The sequence below is a fragment of the Sinocyclocheilus anshuiensis genome, unplaced genomic scaffold (genome assembly GCF_001515605.1).
Source record: "Sinocyclocheilus anshuiensis isolate Anshui unplaced genomic scaffold, SAMN03320099.WGS_v1.1 scaffold2177, whole genome shotgun sequence".
NCBI classification, from domain to species: domain Eukaryota; kingdom Metazoa; phylum Chordata; class Actinopteri; order Cypriniformes; family Cyprinidae; genus Sinocyclocheilus; species Sinocyclocheilus anshuiensis.
Genome location: NW_015552714.1, coordinates 82,140 through 103,799, shown reverse-complemented (window position 1 = coordinate 103,799; position 21,660 = coordinate 82,140). Strand labels below are relative to the sequence as shown.

General features: G+C 37.8%; 1 protein-coding gene across 3 annotated transcripts in view; it reads left to right on the top strand.

Moving 5' to 3' along the window:
* Positions 1-21,660, top strand: part of LOC107667783 (growth factor receptor-bound protein 10-like) — a 60,744-nt gene that overhangs the window by 3,929 nt on the left and 35,155 nt on the right. For 2 of the 3 annotated variants that reach the window (XM_016459507.1, XM_016459506.1), the window contains 4 exons: positions 4,283-4,395; positions 10,038-10,131; positions 18,829-19,075; positions 20,927-21,062. In XM_016459507.1, coding sequence (XP_016314993.1) covers positions 4,345-4,395; positions 10,038-10,131; positions 18,829-19,075; positions 20,927-21,062 — 528 coding nt within the window. In that variant the 5' untranslated portion in view covers positions 4,283-4,344. Of the gene's footprint in view, positions 1-4,282; positions 4,396-10,037; positions 10,132-17,807; positions 17,986-18,828; positions 19,076-20,926; positions 21,063-21,660 lie in introns of those variants that run through there. The other variant, XM_016459508.1, reaches the window with a different exon arrangement.

Sequence of the window (21,660 nt, the reverse complement as noted above, 5' to 3'; positions counted from 1 at the left end):
CGCTATTGGCTATTTTAAAAAGGGGCAGGGCTGCTTGATATGTCCCGCCCTGTCTTTCTGTTTCAGTTAAAATGACATCAACACATAGAGTAACGCTGCGTGTTTCTAAGCATTTCAGGGGACCTTTAAAGGTGCAGTATGAATTGCTGACAGCTAGCGGTTTAAATGCAAGTGTAGAAATTATTAGGAAAGATTTTCCTACTGTATTATAAAGCAAAAATAATATACCTATGAAATATTAATATTCACTTATTTTACAGTGCAATTGTTTTACAATATATGGCTATTATTGTCATTGTTGTTATTATTATTAAAACAAAGTAATTTCGCTTTCACAACGAAACACACAGCGTCACACATGGAGGGCTAGAGTGAGCGGCGGCGGGCGGGCTTGAGAATGGCGCGGCCGGCGGGCTTGTGGCAACCACATGTGACGACCCCAGGCTGGACTCCGCTTCGTCCACGGTGAAAGCCGATCCGGCGATCCACAGCGCGAAGTTGATGTATTTCCTCAGCGACCAGCATGGATCAGCTCCAGGCATGACAAAGCGGATATCGTCCTCTTTTGGAAGGCCAAACAAAGTAGTTTCGCTTTCACAACGAAACACACAGCACCTTCACGACATGGGTGTGGCGGCAACAACAATACTACAGCGAGAATAAAAGTTAAGCCTTCTTTCTTTGCATGAACATTTGGGCGGCGTTATGCAAATCTTCCCACATCTTGATGTAGACATATTGGGGCGTGTTAGAACGAGATGTTTTAGGTAGGTGTGGTTGACTCTTAACTTTTATAAAGAATATCTCTTTGGATTTGAGACTTTAGTCTTTGCAACTTTACAGATCTTCTTTATGCACCAAGAGCTTGTAACACTCCAAAGAGAAAGGAAAAGTTGAAATCGCATCATATGACCCCTTTAACATAAAACTTGTATGAACTTGTGGCAACCTAACATATGAAAATGTTCATAATAACATAATTGCAATAATGTTCTATTAGTAAAGGGGGGAACAAACCTTCCTGAGTTTACGTGGAACACGTTCAGACTCACTATTGTCTGTTTTTGAGGTACGTTACACTTCTTGAATCAAGGCCTTAATATCACGTGCTGACAGTACTGTGCCCCGTTTTCTCCTGCCTTGCTTCCTGGCCTTTCTTTCAGCTCTTCTTCCATTATCTCCCTCTCTCCACAACGTACTTCAATTTCCAGTTCTCTCAGCTGCGTTGTTGCGTCCTTCAGCGTTGCAAATGTTTTCTCCCCAGTGCTAAGTTTGTTGTGCCGGGTATATGCATTTTGCCTCTATTCCCTTCCTTTTTAGCTGTTTGATGACTTCGTAGACTTTTGCTCTTTTCTTCTGAAGGTCCGGAGAGTAGTCTTGGTCAAAGAAAATTCGCCTTTCTTGGAAGTGAATCTGACCCTGGCTCCACGCTTGTCTGATGATCGTGTCTTTCACCACTGCATCCAGGAATCTTATGATAATCGACCTGGGGGGAGCTGTTGGGTCCACTGGCTTTGGTTGCTAATGAGCGATGTGCTCTTTCGATCTTAATATCCATGTCTGGTGGTAAATTAAGCACATCATTCAGCAACTTCTTCACAAATCCTGCCATATCTTTTGCTTCACTTCCTTCTGGTATCTGATAGATTTGGATGTTATTGCGCCTCATTCTGTTTTCAAGTTAATCACACTTTGCAGTGAGATCCACATCCCGGTGGAGCAGGTACTTTATTGCCCTCTTATGTCGCATCATTATATCTTCCACGTGCTTATTCTCTCTTCCACCTTTTCGATTCTCTCTTCGTGTTCAGTTAATTGATCCTTTATATCTTTGACCGTTTGCTCCACTCTTTCTAGGGACATCTTAGTTGAATTGTGTCCTTGATTTTCTTTACGGAGTTTCTTTAATTCCTTCAGCACATCTTGATCTTGCTGACGTCCATTAGCATTGCCTATGCTAATTGGACTCAGTGTTCTCCGTTTTTCTTCCTTTCCCTCCTTATCTTCTTTCTTCCTTTCCTCCTTTGGTGCTCATCTTTTGTCTCGAAGTCAAACTCATTTCACCGGTGAACTTGTTTTTCTTTATTTTAAATGCTAGTTTAAAGCTAGCTTAAGTTTTTGACTGAACTCTGTTTAATGCTGCTTACTCGTAGCGCCACCGGAAGTTCAGCTTTAACTTTAAAATGTACAAAATGTAAATTTTTTCCAATTCCTTATTTGTCTTTTTTTTTTTAAAGATTGCAATAAATATCGTATTGTGGACGTCATATCGCGATATTATCGTATAGTGAGATTTTGATATTATTACATCCCTAGTGCTTGATTTGTTTTACCACATGCACTGATTAGTATATCTATAGACGTATACTATAAGTTACCTTGCAGGAGCATAGGAATGAGTTGAAAAGAAACTGATAAAACCGATTTTGCTTCAAGTCAGCATAAAATGGAAATTCACCCTACCTATTTAATAAAAAAAATGTAACTCGTAATTCTTAATCAATTTCTAACAAGTGCACATTCAGCCAGTTTGCCTCCACCTACTCAACAAATGATGGAATGAACCAAGTACAGTGGTGTGAAAAAGTGTTGGACCCCTTCCTGAGACAAACATGCAAAAAAATAAGAAATCAGGAAGGGGGCCAACACTTTTTCACACCACTGTATATGTTTATCATTTTCAATAATTGTTTCACTCAGATGTACCTATGTCATAGTATGGAAGAAATGATGTTGCTGTTTCCATTTCTTTGTGACTTTAAAGGGGTCATGAACTGAGAAATCAAAATTCCCTTTGATCTTTTGGCATATAAGAGGCCAATGTGCTATAAAAACATTCTGTAAGTTTGTTTCAGAACTCAGAACTTTTTCGTTAGTCTAAAAACAGCATATATTGAAGCCAGTTTGACAAAACGACAGCTTGTGGAATATGCCACTCTATGATGTAATAGTGTGGCTAAGCACCACCACCGCAGAAGATCAATGCCTGCTTCTACATCACTGCCTGTTTAGCCCCGCCCACTGATTCACGCATGTAGTGTAAATAACAAGAGAGGCGAACACAGGTCTCCACAGAAACCAAATGATAAAGATGCTCTGAAGACAACAAGATGCTGTGCAGTGCAAAGTTGTGGAAAAACAGTCTTTGCATTGCCTTCCTTCTGATCTCAACGTTAGGAAAGAGTGAATGAACTTTGTTAATGAAGTTCCAGACCGTGTCCATAAGAATCCTTTGTTCACTTCATTTTATTGCGGATTCGTTTACAAACAAGGTACAATTTGAGGCAGGATTTTCAAAAAGATTGAGACTGAAAGACAATGCTGTACCAACTGTTATGTTCAGACAGTAATGTCGCACCAATGTCGTGTGAGAAATAAAGTTTTTATTGTGGTCACTATTGCTTTGTCTTAATACAAATCTTTTAATATGTACTGAGTATTTATGCAGTTTTAATCTAAATCACAGCAGCGTCCATCTGTAAAGCATGTAGGCTGTCAAACACGAGTGTTAGCCAATCATAGCAGTGGGCATTTACTTCCGAGTCTACAATCCGCCACGCCTATTCAAACTGAGCGTTCTGATGAGGGGGGTTAAAAACGGACAGAAAATAGCCTATTACTTTAAAATTGTTTTTTTGATGTAAAAACCTTGATAACATTATAAGTGGACCTCAGAGAACAGTACAAAATAAAAAACAAAGGCAGTTCATGACCCCTTTAAAATGTTATGCTTATAATACAACAGATTTTTTTTTGATTTAGAATTTATATCATAAAATTGCAAAATAGAAGCATTTTGGTTAATCACAAGTTATGATTTAACAATATATACATTTAACATTATAGTAATGGGGACTTTTTCTCAGCAATTGGAATCTTTTGAATCTCTTCACCAAAAGGATTTGTTTGGCTTGGTTTCCTGAATGGTTCAGTCACTCTTTCTGCATGTTACATTGTTACACTAGGAGGTGGTGACAAATGATTCGTTTGTGTTATGAGTGACTCACTAAATCATTCACTCAACTGACTTGTTCACAGATGCCTCACTGATTCAGTTTGTTTACATATTCGTTCAGTAGGTCCAACAAATAAAAGTTTCCTTTACAACACGTAAATTCAAAACTATGAGTATATGATTCATTCCCTAAATGATTAATTTAGAAAACACTGATTTACTCACAAATACAAAATACTACTTTTTAGTATAAATGTTGCAAAGTGGTCATCACTGAGATTTGGTATATTTTTGCGATATTAAAGTCTCTCTTTGTTTTTCTCTCAGGTTGTTGCACAGGGGTTTGAAGGTGCATGTGACAGCTCACACCAATTGCGGGAACTCTGAGTATGGCCTTAGCTGGATGCCCAGACTATTTCCTCCATCATCCAAACTACCAGGTAAAGCCTAGTATAGAAGTATCTGTATTGCTCCTTCTGAAGCAATGGAGTCTACAGAGCTTTCAAGTTCAGCAGGGCACTGTGTCAGTGTTCCCTGACCGTGCTGTAATGACTCCTCGAGCGGAATCTGCACGCAAACCTGAGCGCTCACATGCACAAATCCTCCTGAACTAGCTCAAGGGGACTCATCGCTTCAGCACGGCGGTTCCCGAGGGTTCTGTGGCATGTCCGCATGCCTTTCGTCGCCATGGCGTTGCCATAGTGCTGCACAGCTGACATGCTGACATGCAAAGTGGCGGCTGTTGCTATTTATACCCGGGCTACGCAGTCAGCCCTCTTTCTCTGTATTTGACTTTGCTTGTCTTCTCACTCTCTCTAATATGATTCATTTAGTTTAAATTTTATAAACTATCCAGCACTTCCACAAACTGTTTCTTTCTCAGACCCTCCCCCTTCTTCCCTGCCCATACCTGGGATGGCTATACAAGTGGCTGGTGCTTGTGAACATGGCAGAGCTTGAGTGTATACGGTGAAGGCAGGGGTGTGGGCTGCCCTCTGTCTGTGGCCGTATGTAACTCTGCAGGGGGTTTCTCAGAGCCACAGGCACCTGGCCTGGATCTTCTCAAGCAGGGGGGCAACGCAGCCCAAATATTCACTTCAGGCCAACACAACTCCGGCACCCTGGCTTGCACTGTGGTTCTGCTCTTTTTCTCTTTAAGGCATTAAAGGGACTGTAGTCCACTTTCACATTTATTTATTTATAATGTGACCAAAATACCTAAAATTAAATCTTTAAATAAATTGTTAAATACCTAATTAAATTATTAATAAAACATTCAAAAATCCAATGTCTTTGGATTGAAATTAAGCCAAAGTTAATGATAAAAATGAATGCAAACTAATTCTAAAATGAAATACAACAGATATTTATTCATGTGTATTATAATTTAATAATTTATTACATTAATTGATCAAACTTTGTATAGGCCTTTTTATGCCTTTATTTGTACAGGACAGTATAGAGCAGACAGCATTGGGTGGAGAGAGATGGGAGCGGGTTTGGCAAAGGACCATGAGACGGGATTCGAACTCGGGTCACCGTGAGCGCAGTTGTATTTAGGGATGCACCAATCCGATACTGCCATTTCCTGCCGGATTGGGTATCGGTCAGACGAGACCGATCCAAATCCGATAATGTTTGTTAACTATTGTGTTATTGTGAAGCCCCATGAAATGCACAAAAACCTTATAAAGCACCATAAAGTTATCGTGCACTATATTCCAAGTGTTCTGAAGCCGTTCCATAATTTAATGTGAGGTACAGATGAATATATAAATTAAATTCAAGTTCACGTAAACTCTTCTTTCTGCTGCGGCTGTCTGTTATCCTCCATTCAGCATTCAAACTACGTGTTTCGTTCAGTTGTGACAGTCAAGATACTCTGTATCGAATTAGAGATATTTTTCATTATTAACAAATTCATTCATTTTTCAGAGATTTATCAGTATTATTGAAATTGTGCATGCTTATTTCTCATATTTTTATGTTTTGAAGTTAATCTTTAAAAACGCTTTTAAATGTAATCTTTAGCAAATCTCATAGTATATGCATTTTTTCATATTGTACATTGTATCATCCTGTACATTTATAAAAATGCTTAAATTCAAATGCATTTAGTTTTTAGGTTTGTTTATATATTTAGACAATAGTATAGAATTTTTAATATTGACCATTTATCGCTATGACATGAAAATATTTAGTAGTTTATTGTAATTGGCCAGAATTTTAAAGGGGTCATGAACTGCCTTTGTTTTTGTATTTTGTACTGTTCTCTGAGGTCCACTTACAATGTTATCAAGATTTTTACATAAAAAAAACATCATAATTTAGAAGTAATCGGCTATTTTCTGTCTGGTTTTAAACCCCTCATCAGAGTGCTCTGTTTGAATAGGCGTGGCGAATTGTAGACTCGGAAGTAAACACCCACTGCTATGATTGGCTAACAGCTGTGTATGTTTGACAGCGTACATTCCTCACAGATGGATGCTCCTATGATTTATGTCAAAAAGGCATAAACAACTCAATAAATATCAAACGATCTGTAAGAAGAGACAAAGCAATAGTGACCACGTAATGAAAACAGTTACTCACACGTATGTTGCTACATTACTGTCAGATTCAATCTTTTTGAAAATACCGAATCAAATTGTGCCTTGTTTGTAAACGAATTCGCAGTACAATGAAGTGAACAAAGGACCAAGTTCTTCCTGACGTGGTCTGTATCTTCAATAAAAATAAAGTTAATTCACTCTTTCCTTACATTGGGATCAGAAGTAAGGCAACGCAAACACTGTGCGTTACAGCGTCTTGTTGTCTTCAGAGCATCTTTGTGTGGTTTCTGCGTAGACCTGTGTTCGCCTCTCTTGTAAACACTACATGCTCGAATTGGTGGGTGGGGCTAAACAGGCAGTGATGTAGAAGCAGGCGTTCATCTTCCTCTGTGGAGGCGGTGCTTATCCACACTATTACATCATAGAGTAGAACATTCCACAAGCTGTTGTTTTGGCAGACTGCCTTCAATATAGGCTCTCTTTAGACTAATGGCAAAGTTTTGAGTTCTGAAACTTACAGGATGTCTTTATAGTACAATGACTTCTTATGTCAAAACATCAAGGGAATTTTGGTTTCTCAGTTCATGTCCCCTTTTATATCAGGTTATCCCTGTTTTTTCTTCCTTTTTTTTTGGTCTACACTTACTTTTTCTTTTCTTCCTGCCCAGTGTTTCTCTATATGTATTCTTATCGATTTTTTTCCTGAGAAGTGTACATCTTTGTTTAATCTTTCTTAGTATCATATCTGCAAATTTAGTTCAGTCAGTCTGTTATCCGTTATTTCTTTTCCTCTTTAGGTATGGTTAGGGATTAGTTCCGTGGCGAGTTGTAAGTCTTAAGTTGCTTGTAGTTAATGAGGATGACGATTAGGCTCAGAGGTCATAGGTCAAAAGGAGACTTGGAATTGTGTTTCAGTTTTATAGCTGGGTGTCTGGTCACCAAGAGCCAAATGGGAAAGTTGAGCAATTGTGTTTGTTTGTGGATCACATCAGCGCCTAGAATGGCCAAGTTATGGCTTTCAGGGTCAGAGATCAACTCCAAAATGCTTTGGATTTCTAACCACTCTTTAGCCTAGTCAATAGCCAAGGCTCTACTTGGGTCACGTGACCTGCCTTTCTAGGAAATTCTCTGCCTTTGTTGCCCCGTGGAATCAGCTGGTGGGTTAAGGTTTACATAACGGACACAAGGCCTGGAGCCCATCCAAGTACAACACACACATATATATACACACACCCTCTCGCATTCCTCTGTCAACCCCTGCTACAGATCCTGGTGCGTTCCATTTTTGAGCTTCCTTGAAGAGAGTAAAAAGTATGTAAAAAGCCTTTAAAGTTTGAATTTAAAGTAATATGGCCCAAATTCAACCCGGTTTAATTGAGCAAATAAAAAGTGAATAACTTCTGTTGGTGTGCAGCATTTTTTGGTCTTTTAACATTGCTCAAGATTAACAGTACACTGGCTGAAGCATTAGAGAAGCTTTCTCAGAGCTGTAAATTTCCCTTCTCTTTTTTATAGATGTTTTTCTCTTTTCTGAGAGCCGGCTGGCTTGGTGCAGCGTGAAGAGAGAAATGGAAAGAAGGCAGGCAGAAAAGAGAGCATGGGGACCTCTGGCAGAGGCTAGTTCCTGGAAATTCGGCTTCCATGTTCTTAGGTTTCCTAGAAAACTGGAAATTGAAAATGTGGCTTTACTTTTATTTTTATTTTTTTCTTGGACTACTACTCTCAGCTTTGTGCATTCTGCTTTGAATTATATGGTGTGAGATTGTGTGTGCGGTTTGAGAGCACTAGAGCTGTTGTTTTAGGTTATGGACATATGTTTTTTATTTTATCCAATAGATAAATAACCTATTTGATGTATTATTTCAGAGATGAAGTCTATATTGGAGTATTTGCCCATTTCCAAATTATAACTGAGATGTAAACTATGACATTAAAGAATAGGTCACCCAAAAACTGTCATCATTTACTCACCCTTATGTTGGTCATTTTCTTTACTGGAATGCAAAAGAAGATTGGGGCTCTCAAGCTTCAAAAAGCATGCAAAATCATCGTTAAAGTATCATAAAAATATTCCATATGGTTCGTGATGATCTTCCAAGTCATTTGTTAGTTTTATGGGAGAAATAGACCAAAACTTATTCACTGATAATCTTCCCTTCTTACTGGACCATTAAGTCAAAAAGTCAAAACTGGATCAGTTAGTTTTGTAAACTGGATCAACTAATTCATTAAAAGATCCGATTCAGAAAAATTATTCACTCATGATCAGGAATCCGAAATCGCTGATACATTCATGAATGCAGATGTCAAAATTTTGAGTGAGTAACATTGTAAATTTCAGTCTGCTCCTCACACAAAGAAATCACATGACTTCAGAAGATTTGAAATATAGAGCACAGTGGTCGTATATATTGTTTCTTATTGTTTTACCATGCAATTTATTGTTTTCAATGATTATGAAAACAAAATAATTGTAATAAAACAATTACTGTGCCGTATTCCATTTCACTCTTGTTTTATGTTAGGAATCCATTTTCCCCCTTTTCCTTGAAAGCACTCGCCCTTCCCTAAATGTTTATTAGTTTTCAGGAGGTTGTGAAAGTGCACCACTACAACATAGTTGATATTATTAGTTTTTTTTTTTTAAATATAATTTGTATATTATTTATTTAAATGTATTTCAATCATGACAACTGTCGGAAGATTTTAGCATGGTGATGGATATGATAATGTTATTGTATTTGGTCTCGGCAGATTAGATCTGCCAATGCATATGGCGATACGGTGCCATGAGTATTTAAGACATACTGCTGCTGCACAAATAGCATATAAAATAACCCGTAGCAGATCTATACAGGTGGAGCTGGGGAAGGTGGAGGGTTTCAGAGAAACTCTGAAAGCGCGCTGCAGGAGTCTCAAGTGAATGCTAGCCAGCCATATAAATGCAAGGCAGTAAGCTCATTGGCTGCATATGCAGCATGAACCAATCAGCTTGTGCCAAGTCGTTTAACTCTCTGAATATCATCAGTTACATTAACAACCCGTCAGCCTGCGCCATCTAGAGTTTCATGACTGAACTATATATATATACTTATATGTAAGTGTATGTAATATAATATATTGTAATCTTGTGATCCCAATATTAACCAAGATATTTGATTGATTTTTGTCATCATTGAGCAGCCTTGCTTTCAATCCTCATTTATTTTCATTATTTTGAAGTGACCAGTATTTTTTAATTTTTTTCAAAAAATTTACTTTTTTTTTTTTACTTGATAGAAGAAAGTAAATCATACAAGAACATTTATAAGGGTGAGCAAGTGATGACAAAATCCTCATTTTTTTGGGTGGTGAATGGTTCCATTAAAGATTAGAAGTATCTACATTAGAAGCACACTATAGCCTGAAATTCTCATAAAGTATTGGTCATGGCATAAAGTGGCGGAGACATCAGCTTGCATGCATCTCTTCATATATATAATTTTTATGTACTTGAGCTGTCTGACCTTCTCAGGTTTTTTTTTCTTCAGGACATTGTTGACCGCACCCCCTCTCACAGACCATCAAATCTCATCGGTTCAAGCTTCCAGCAGTCGTCCAATCGGAATTCTCCTAATCACCCAGGTGGGTTATTAAAGGGCCGTTCTCTGGTTTTATTCCTGTACATTCAATTACTTTAGTTCTGTTGCATTTGGAGTGGCAACATCTAATTGGATTGCACAGGAAGCGTTTGTCCTCAGTAGCATTGTGGAGGTCACTGGGTTCTGTAAGGTCACAGAGGTTACTGGCGACCCCTCCTGTAGCTGCAGTGGTTGTGTGCACTTAGCGTTGTATATCCTCCACGAGCTGTGCAAGTCAGGGCCTTTCCCGAATTGCTAACCGTTTTATAGCCGTGAGCAAAGCTGTTGGCCACAGATCTTGTGTGTGTCTATGTCCTGCTCTGCTGTCCAGATGCTGCCTTGCTTTAACGTGTCACTACCCTGAAGCATATAGATTTTTCAGAAAGCCACAGCAGGCTATTGTGTGTAGACATATATACACTGTGGGCTGGTTGCACTGGTCAGGGTTGTAAAAAATGCTGACATTGATACATGCATACATCTTCTTGGCTGTCTATTGTTTTTATATAAAGAATTCTAAATACTAATTTATAGTAAACAACCCACTTAAAGCAGAGGTTTGGGAACTGGGTCCAATGAGCCCCTAGGAGGTCAGAAGGTTTATATATGCTTGCACACACACACACACATATATATATTTATCCTTTATACATAAATATAGCTGCCTTTGTATTTTAGGAATTGAGTTCCTTTTGAAAAAAAAAACACCTTGGTGTAAAATTGTTTTAAAACCCCTGCATCCAGGAAAACAGTAATACAAATTATTTATGATTAATTTTTCCAAATGAGAGCATCATCAAACTGAGATCAAAGGGAGAGTTTGTCATATTTAGTTAACTTGGGACAAATGTGTATGTTTGTGGATCACATCAGCGCCTAGAATGGCCAAGTTATGGCTTTCAGGGTCAGAGATCAACTCCAAAATGCTTTGGATTTCTAACCACTCTTTAGCCTAGTCAATAGCCAAGGCTCTACTTGGGTCACGTGACCTGCCTTTCTAGGAAATTCTCTGCCTTTGTTGCCCCGTGGAATCAGCTGGTGGGTTAAGGTTTACATAACGGACACAAGGCCTGGAGCCCATCCAAGTACAACACACACATATATATACACACACCCTCTCGCATTCCTCTGTCAACCCCTGCTACAGATCCTGGTGCGTTCCATTTTTGAGCTTCCTTGAAGAGAGTAAAAAGTATGTAAAAAGCCTTTAAAGTTTGAATTTAAAGTAATATGGCCCAAATTCAACCCGGTTTAATTGAGCAAATAAAAAGTGAATAACTTCTGTTGGTGTGCAGCATTTTTTGGTCTTTTAACATTGCTCAAGATTAACAGTACACTGGCTGAAGCATTAGAGAAGCTTTCTCAGAGCTGTAAATTTCCCTTCTCTTTTTTATAGATGTTTTTCTCTTTTCTGAGAGCCGGCTGGCTTGGTGCAGCGTGAAGAGAGAAATGGAAAGAAGGCAGGCAGAAAAGAGAGCATGGGGACCTCTGGCAGAGGCTAGTTCCTGGAAATTCGGCTTCCATGTTCTTAGGTTTCCTAGAAAACTGGAAATTGAAAATGTGGCTTTACTTTTATTTTTATTTTTTTCTTGGACTACTACTCTCAGCTTTGTGCATTCTGCTTTGAATTATATGGTGTGAGATTGTGTGTGCGGTTTGAGAGCACTAGAGCTGTTGTTTTAGGTTATGGACATATGTTTTTTATTTTATCCAATAGATAAATAACCTATTTGATGTATTATTTCAGAGATGAAGTCTATATTGGAGTATTTGCCCATTTCCAAATTATAACTGAGATGTAAACTATGACATTAAAGAATAGGTCACCCAAAAACTGTCATCATTTACTCACCCTTATGTTGGTCATTTTCTTTACTGGAATGCAAAAGAAGATTGGGGCTCTCAAGCTTCAAAAAGCATGCAAAATCATCGTTAAAGTATCATAAAAATATTCCATATGGTTCGTGATGATCTTCCAAGTCATTTGTTAGTTTTATGGGAGAAATAGACCAAAACTTATTCACTGATAATCTTCCCTTCTTACTGGACCATTAAGTCAAAAAGTCAAAACTGGATCAGTTAGTTTTGTAAACTGGATCAACTAATTCATTAAAAGATCCGATTCAGAAAAATTATTCACTCATGATCAGGAATCCGAAATCGCTGATACATTCATGAATGCAGATGTCAAAATTTTGAGTGAGTAACATTGTAAATTTCAGTCTGCTCCTCACACAAAGAAATCACATGACTTCAGAAGATTTGAAATATAGAGCATATATATTGTTTATATTGTTTCTTATTGTTTTACCATGCAATTTATTGTTTTCAATGATTATGAAAACAAAATAAAACAATTAAAACAATTACTGTGCCGTATTCCATTTCACTCTTGTTTTATGTTAGGAATCCATTTTCCCCCTTTTCCTTGAAAGCACTCGCCCTTCCCTAAATGTTTATTAGTTTTCAGGAGGTTGTGAAAGTGCACCACTACAACATAGTTGATATTATTAGTTTTTTTTTTTTAAATATAATTTGTATATTATTTATTTAAATGTATTTCAATCATGACAACTGTCGGAAGATTTTAGCATGGTGATGGATATGATAATGTTATTGTATTTGGTCTCGGCAGATTAGATCTGCCAATGCATATGGCGATACGGTGCCATGAGTATTTAAGACATACTGCTGCTGCACAAATAGCATATAAAATAACCCGTAGCAGATCTATACAGGTGGAGCTGGGGAAGGTGGAGGGTTTCAGAGAAACTCTGAAAGCGCGCTGCAGGAGTCTCAAGTGAATGCTAGCCAGCCATATAAATGCAAGGCAGTAAGCTCATTGGCTGCATATGCAGCATGAACCAATCAGCTTGTGCCAAGTCGTTTAACTCTCTGAATATCATCAGTTACATTAACAACCCGTCAGCCTGCGCCATCTAGAGTTTCATGACTGAACTATATATATATACTTATATGTAAGTGTATGTAATATAATATATTGTAATCTTGTGATCCCAATATTAACCAAGATATTTGATTGATTTTTGTCATCATTGAGCAGCCTTGCTTTCAATCCTCATTTATTTTCATTATTTTGAAGTGACCAGTATTTTTTAATTTTTTTCAAAAAATTTACTTTTTTTTTTTACTTGATAGAAGAAAGTAAATCATACAAGAACATTTATAAGGGTGAGCAAGTGATGACAAAATCCTCATTTTTTTGGGTGGTGAATGGTTCCATTAAAGATTAGAAGTATCTACATTAGAAGCACACTATAGCCTGAAATTCTCATAAAGTATTGGTCATGGCATAAAGTGGCGGAGACATCAGCTTGCATGCATCTCTTCATATATATAATTTTTATGTACTTGAGCTGTCTGACCTTCTCAGGTTTTTTTTTCTTCAGGACATTGTTGACCGCACCCCCTCTCACAGACCATCAAATCTCATCGGTTCAAGCTTCCAGCAGTCGTCCAATCGGAATTCTCCTAATCACCCAGGTGGGTTATTAAAGGGCCGTTCTCTGGTTTTATTCCTGTACATTCAATTACTTTAGTTCTGTTGCATTTGGAGTGGCAACATCTAATTGGATTGCACAGGAAGCGTTTGTCCTCAGTAGCATTGTGGAGGTCACTGGGTTCTGTAAGGTCACAGAGGTTACTGGCGACCCCTCCTGTAGCTGCAGTGGTTGTGTGCACTTAGCGTTGTATATCCTCCACGAGCTGTGCAAGTCAGGGCCTTTCCCGAATTGCTAACCGTTTTATAGCCGTGAGCAAAGCTGTTGGCCACAGATCTTGTGTGTGTCTATGTCCTGCTCTGCTGTCCAGATGCTGCCTTGCTTTAACGTGTCACTACCCTGAAGCATATAGATTTTTCAGAAAGCCACAGCAGGCTATTGTGTGTAGACATATATACACTGTGGGCTGGTTGCACTGGTCAGGGTTGTAAAAAATGCTGACATTGATACATGCATACATCTTCTTGGCTGTCTATTGTTTTTATATAAAGAATTCTAAATACTAATTTATAGTAAACAACCCACTTAAAGCAGAGGTTTGGGAACTGGGTCCAATGAGCCCCTAGGAGGTCAGAAGGTTTATATATGCTTGCACACACACACACACATATATATATTTATCCTTTATACATAAATATAGCTGCCTTTGTATTTTAGGAATTGAGTTCCTTTTGAAAAAAAAAACACCTTGGTGTAAAATTGTTTTAAAACCCCTGCATCCAGGAAAACAGTAATACAAATTATTTATGATTAATTTTTCCAAATGAGAGCATCATCAAACTGAGATCAAAGGGAGAGTTTGTCATATTTAGTTAACTTGGGACAAATGTGTATGCTAAGTAAACGGAGTATTGATGTGGACTTTTTATTAACTTCTACTGTTTATATTCTGAGGTAATGATGTTTTCTTTCCTCTACTCTGAATCCTCACACAAACTGTTCTGCATTTTTAGATGCTCAATAAGACATTTAGTCTGCATATTAAGCCAATGTCCTCGTGGGGACCGTTGACGGCTTCCTAATGGGCAGGGCGAGATGGCAGTACTCCTGTATCCCATACACACACAGACACACACTTGAGGATACACACACAGTGTAAAAGCCTATAAATCTTTCTTGTTGTGTTTGTTTCTGGTCATCTGTGGCAAGCCACTGGGTGGGTGGGGGTGTATGAGTACATGCTTGCACTTACATGCCTGTTTGCGCTCTATAAGTTGAGGCTGGAGTTATATGAGGTGACCTATATTCAGTACACACACACAAAGAGAGAGAGAGCTGGGCACATGAGGTTGGACCGTCTTCTGAAACACAGTTCCACAGTGAGGAAAGAGAGCTGAAAGAAAAACAACAGGAAAGAGACAGTCTGTCTGACAGTATTAGCCACTGAAGAGATCTGTGTATCCTCTTTTGAAAAAATCACTGCTAGCTAGGAATCTTCCTTATAGATTGCTAATGAATGTTATAATTAGCTCTGTAGCTAATTTACCATTTATTTGTACTGTGTTGTTTGTTATTGTTAGTTGTTTGACAAGATCTGATATTAATAATCAAGGTATTGTGTCCCTCTTACAATAACTGATAAACCAGAGTGAACTTAAGGTTGTAAGGAACGTTCTGGAACGTTTGTCAGACTTGTCCACTAAATTAGACCCTTCGCAGGGAGCTTGACTGACAGGCGATCTGACCGAATATATCTCAGAATACACCGAAACTGAGAGTAGATTGACTTGAACTTAAAATAGCATGTATTGACATCTTTCCACAGTTGAAATAAAATACCTTCTAATGTTCATTCATGTTTATTTCTTGCTTTAATAGCAACAGTAAGTAAGGGGGGCAGGTCTTTGAAAAGGGTCAATTAGACACGCCCCTCATTCTAAAACCCGCCCTGAAAACAATCCAGCATGCAGTCAAGAGTTTAACTTGAATATGATGCATTGAGGATTTATAATTTGAAAGTGTGCAACAAGTGTGAGAACAGGATGGTAACATACAAGAGCCTATAGCATCACCATGTGCTATAGTAATGTAATTTTAAAATACCGTGGTAATAGCATGTTCTTTTACATGTAGATAGTTAATGCTATGGTTTTTTGACGTAAACTTTAATTAAATGAGTTTACCTTGGTAGCACAGGCGAAAAACATGGTATCACCATGATAACATATAAAAAGAACCTATGGTGTCTGTCAACATATACTGTGGTAATGTCATGATGTTTGGTCATACCATAGTAATTACATAGTTTTTTTTTTTATGTTACTATGGTAATAGCATGTTCTTTTATATGTAGCATGGTATTACCATTGTTTTTAAAGTAAAAGTAACCTTACATGGTAATACCATGGTATATTGTGGAAATGTTTGTGTTTGTTAGTAAGGTGACTTTAAGGAATGTGAAATGGAGAAAAGAGGAAGGGAGTGTTTGGAAAGACGAGGAAAACAGCTCTCAAAGCATATTCGGACCATTTAGAGCTTAGAGCGGTAAACGGGAAGATGCTCTTTGACAATCACTTGTACTCACTGTACCTCTTGAAGATCTTGTACTTGTAGTACCTAATTGTTTTACAGTCCTATTCATCTTATTTAATGTGCATGTTTGAGTTTGAGGAGACTTCTCTCATGCACAGGGCACTTGCCGAGCTCTCTCCTTACATTCACGAACACTTACACTCGGACTCACGCGGAAGTGTGTGGGTCTGGGGTATGTATGGAATGCACGGTAGTTCGAACGCTGCTGGTATTCTACAGGAAGTCAGAAGCAGAGCTTTGATTTAGATCTGTTTTTGAATCAGCCTCTCTGATTGGTCACTTGTCGGTTGCTAAGGTAACTCAGGTGTTGCTAAATTAATATTCGCTAGCTAGCGTAGTTAAAATTGGCATGAAACGCATTAATCTCTCTCCTCCTTTGAGTGCAGTGGATAGGCCTACATCTCAAAATCCAATCAACAACCAATGAATAAAGGTCCCACCTTAAATTTGTCCTTTTATTTATTTATTTATTTTTGTCGGCGCCAATGGCCTTGTGGTTAGTGTAGCTAAATATTATTTTTAGCTAGTCTATAAACGTTTACCCTTTATCGCTGCCTTCTCTTTGCTTTACAAGTCCGGATCGATAAGGGACAGCACGTTTCAGCAGTGGTAACTGTTCGTACTGATGAAGGAAAAGCACTTTGGTGACCCACACTACACTAGCATTACATTTAGCATGATTTGCTAGCCTTTTAAATGTACCAGTTGTTTGAGGAGATCACTCTAGGGACTTAAAAGCTTAGTTTTTATGGGTCTCGATTGCACAAAGTGCTTCTCAACTAATGGGTCATGACCCAAAAATGTGTCTCAGGGCTGTTTTGATAAGGTTGTGGACGGCAGGGAAAAAATAAGAAAAATAACGCTAAATGCTAATGATAAAATTAAGTTTTGGTACTGTGAAGGTTATCACTTGAGGTCTTGAAGCAAAACCAGATGAGAATCAGTAGGTTAAAGCATTTCAGTCATCAACCAAGTTAATGAAAATACACTCCAACTATTGAACCTGTCCAGCTTGCTTCATTTAACAGGCATGTACCATTATTACAGAGCAATTCCACAAACCACCTGCTGTTCCTCCCACAGAACAGAATGTATTGTGATGATGTGTTTTCTCTGTGAGCAAGATTGGTGGACTGTTTGGTTTTGGATATGTCAGTGAGTAATGTTGTGGGGTCATTGACTCAAGATGAATTGCTCTGAGTCAGATTAGAGGGATTTAATTAGATCAGGGAACACTGGGAAATGTGACCAAAGCACTGACCGCTTTGGTCTTTACTCATTTAATTTGATACTGCCATCTTGTGGCTATGTATTGTTAGCGGCATTGTACATTTAGTGCATTGCTTTCTTAGTTTATGCAAATACTGTTCAAATAAGACCATTAAATCTTGATTACTGTCCCAGATCCTAAATCGCTATGCTACACCATCTCAAGATGCATATATATTCAATTAAACGAACCATACTTAAAAGGAAGTTTCTTGAAACATAAGGGAAAACTGGTAACTAAAGTTTTTGCCTCAACATAAAGTTATATCAATTTCTGAAATTCCTGCACACCACTAAACCATAATACATATGGAAAACAAGTGGACATGGTGGTGAATGTTCTGTGGCTGATCTGTCAAAGTGTGTCCAAAGGCTCAGCTTAACATCATCCAGGAAGCCAGAGTGGATCCTAAAAAACTCTTCCAAAGAAATGTGGGCTGGGAGAGGAGCAATGTTGAAACCACTGCTAACCAAGAACATTTCTCATCTGCCAAAGAGCACCTGGCTGATCCCCAAGACTTTTGGAAGAATGTTCTGTGAGTCAAAAATGGAACATTTTGGATGACATGCATCCCATAATGTCTGGCGTGAAGCTAAAATGTCATTCCACAATCTAGCCAACAGTCAAACGTGGTGGTGTTAGTGTGAGAATGCCTTACTACTAGAAAACTTGACATGATTTGTTTAAAGTGAATTTTTGAAATCAAAATAAATAAATACATTCCCTAATAAAAAATGTATGTTGTGGTGCCATGGTTCAGTGCAACGTGACGTTTTATTTTAGAATATATAAGAAATTCAAATTTACATAACATTATTTTTAATTTTTTAATTAATTTGAATGCCTTATATGGTGTTATGTATAATACACATTACCTTTCAGGAGTTTGGATCTCAAGATTTAAAAAAATACTGTTCTTACAGGTCTCTTAAGCAAGAATACACTTAATGAAAAAATAATATTGTGAAATATTATTACAATTTAAAATGGCTGTTTTCTATTTTAGTCTATAATATCCTACAGAAACCATTCTAATATGTTCAGTTTGATCAGTATGATTAATTTAATGCATCCTTGCTGAATAAAATGATTATCATTTAAAAAGAAAAAACTTTCCCTGAACTTTTAAATGGTAGAGTATGGTCATCATTTCTTTTACATTTTTCATAATGGAAATTTTTGTTTATTAAAAAGGTTCTTCTGCTAGACAAATGATAGTATAAATATTACACACAGTCTCTCAGTTAATATGCATAATAATCAGTGATTAATTAGCATCCTATTGTATGTGAATTGAGTGTATTTCTGAGGCTTGTGTGGCTTGTGAATGATCTAGGACTCAATCTCTTTCTCTTTCCATGCATGTTTTTTGCTGCAGAGGATGATGTAGATCTGGAGGCCCTGGTGAATGACATGGCCTCTCTTTCTTCCTATGAGAGCATCTATGCAACCTGTGGGACCCAGCATTCGGACTCAGCCCCCCTCTTGCACAGCACTGATGGCAGTGGACTCCATGGCAACAGAGTGGCCCCACTGCCACGGGCCCCTAGTAATAAAGTGGCCGCCCTCCACTCTCCTGCCCACAAGCTCCGGCGATCACAGCCAATGCACATACATGCCGTCAGGTAATGTATATTTATATACATTATATTATATTGTATATTCACGCATTTAAGTGTGTGTTTTTAACTGGTAATGAAAATGACAACATCAGTGGAATTATGATTTCCAGACTTAGAAAATCAAGCAAATTTTGAATGTGAATTAACTTTTTTCTACATTACCTTAAACAATGAAGTATCAAAAATATAGAAATATTGTGAAATATTATTAGAGTTTAAATTAAATGTTTTCGGTTTTAAAATATCTTAAAATTTGCCAAATTTTCAGCATCATTCCTCCAGTCTTCAATGTCACGTGATTCTTCAAAAATCATTCTAATATGCTGATTTGGTTCTCGTGAAACTTTTCTTCTTATTATCAATATTGAAAATAGTTGTACTGCTTAATATTTCAAGATTCTTTCTTATAAAAAGTTCAAAAGAGCAGCATTTCATTTAAATAGATTTTATTTGTACATGTAAAATTCTTTACTCTCACTTATGATCAATTTAATGCAATTGAAACCTTGATGAATAAGTATTAATTTATTTAATAAAATATTACTAACTACCGTTCGAACAGTAGCGTAGTTGTGCTGAGATATGCTTTAATATTTCATAATTTCATCCATTTTTATGAAATGATATTAATTGAAAATAATTTGGTCAAAAGCTGTTGAAACCCTGCTTGTATCACACATTGTAATTATCAAGTCATTGATTATATCTAGTGCTGTGAATTTAATTTAGTGTGATTTAATAATAAAAATGGTCAAATGTTACTATAGTTAATTATTCATTAAAAAAGTAATTTTAAATGACTTAAAATATATTATTATAAATAATATATAAAATAATATATATATTCCCTCTTTATTTATTTTGAATGTTACCTATTTATCAGTGGGTTGATCTGGATCTAAGAAAATGTATTCATACTCTCCCCTCAGGCACGGTTGATTATATGTTATCTACGCTTGCTACATTTTAAAGTCATCTTTCTGTTCATAGTCATAATATATTCTCTCCCCAGAATCCTCTCAGACTGCTTGTTCTAATCCGCTCTTTTACACCTCACCTTTCTGCAGGGCTTCTGTATCGTTTGCTGTCTTTCAGCCGCTCTTCTCTGATCTCTATGACAGCAGGGTGTAGTTTCACACACATACACACACTGAGATGGGTTCACTCGGAGGTTCCCGTCTCTACACACTCACACAGACACGCAGTCTTCTTTCGTTCTGACTCGGCCATGAACCCTGAACGGCCCACCCCCTGCTACGGTTCGGATTTTAAAAACTCTCTCAGTTATTCCCTCAGTTATTATGGTCACTCCAACTGTGCTGAGGCAGTCATGTATTATTCCCGGTCTTATTGATGTAGATCAAAGACCCGAAGACAAGTTTAGCATCTGCAGTCTATGTGTCTTTCTGCTGAACTCTGCCGAACACTACGAAAGTTCATGAACCGGTTCTCGGTTGGCTAAGTGGGTTTCAAATCTCTAGGTTTCATTCATATATTCTGTAGTAGAATCCGTAATGCGGCGGTGAGAATTTCACACGGATTTTTCTGATTTATTTTTCATTAGCCTATCGCATTACAGCGCTGAAGTTTTCAGGGAACTTTAGGGCTTTAATTCCCTGCTCAGCTTCATATTGATTAAAACACGGATGATATTAGGAATACTGCATGGTTAATGAACCGATGAGATCTTGATGAAATGAGAAGAAACTAACAAGGTGGTTCGGTTAGATGTTGTAGCGCTAAGTGTTTTAGTGTTAGGAACAGTATGCATTTTTGAATAATTTTAAAGGTGTTCAGTACAAAAGTACAAGTACAACCTCTTTTTTTCTTGCCTCTTTGTGTCTCACCTTGTAGGCGACTTCAGGAAGAAGAGTTGCAAGTTCGTCCAGCGTCTTTGCCAGCAATTCCGAACCCGTTCCCTGAGCTCTGCAGCCCCTCGGGATCTCCTGTGCTGAGCCCTGGATCTCTGCCACAGCCATCGGAGCCACATGTAAGAGTTGAAAACAGACACTGCGCTCTGAGCCCTGTAGCTATTATCCATCAGACACGCATGAGATGTTACCTGAGTGATTTATTGCAGGTATGAGACTTGTATGTCTGGCATCCTAGTCTGTTCTCATGTATGTTTGTACGAGAAACCATCGAAGTCGAGAGAAACTGAAATGATTGGAGATTCTTTGGCATTTAAATGTTGTTTCTATGGCATTTGTCTGTCTCTGCAACTAAAATCTAGTCTCGCCCTACCTTGCATTATGGATGCCAGTGGCACATTGGTTGTTTCAAAACCTAGTGTGCTGCCTTTGTAAGATATCTTGTATTTTCAAGTCATGAAGATGAGAGACATCTAAGTTATAAGCACTTTAGCTACAGTATGTAGTTTTTCACTTAAAAGGTTAGTTCACCCAAAAATGAAAATTAGGCTGCGTTTTACTCACCCCCGAGGCATCCTAGGTGTATATGACTTTCTTCTTTCAGACGAACCCAGTCGGAGTTATATTAAAAATTATCTTTGATCTTTCAAGCTCTATCATTGCACTCAGCGGGTGTTGCATGCATCAGTCCAAAAGAAGTGAAATAAAAAGCGCCCA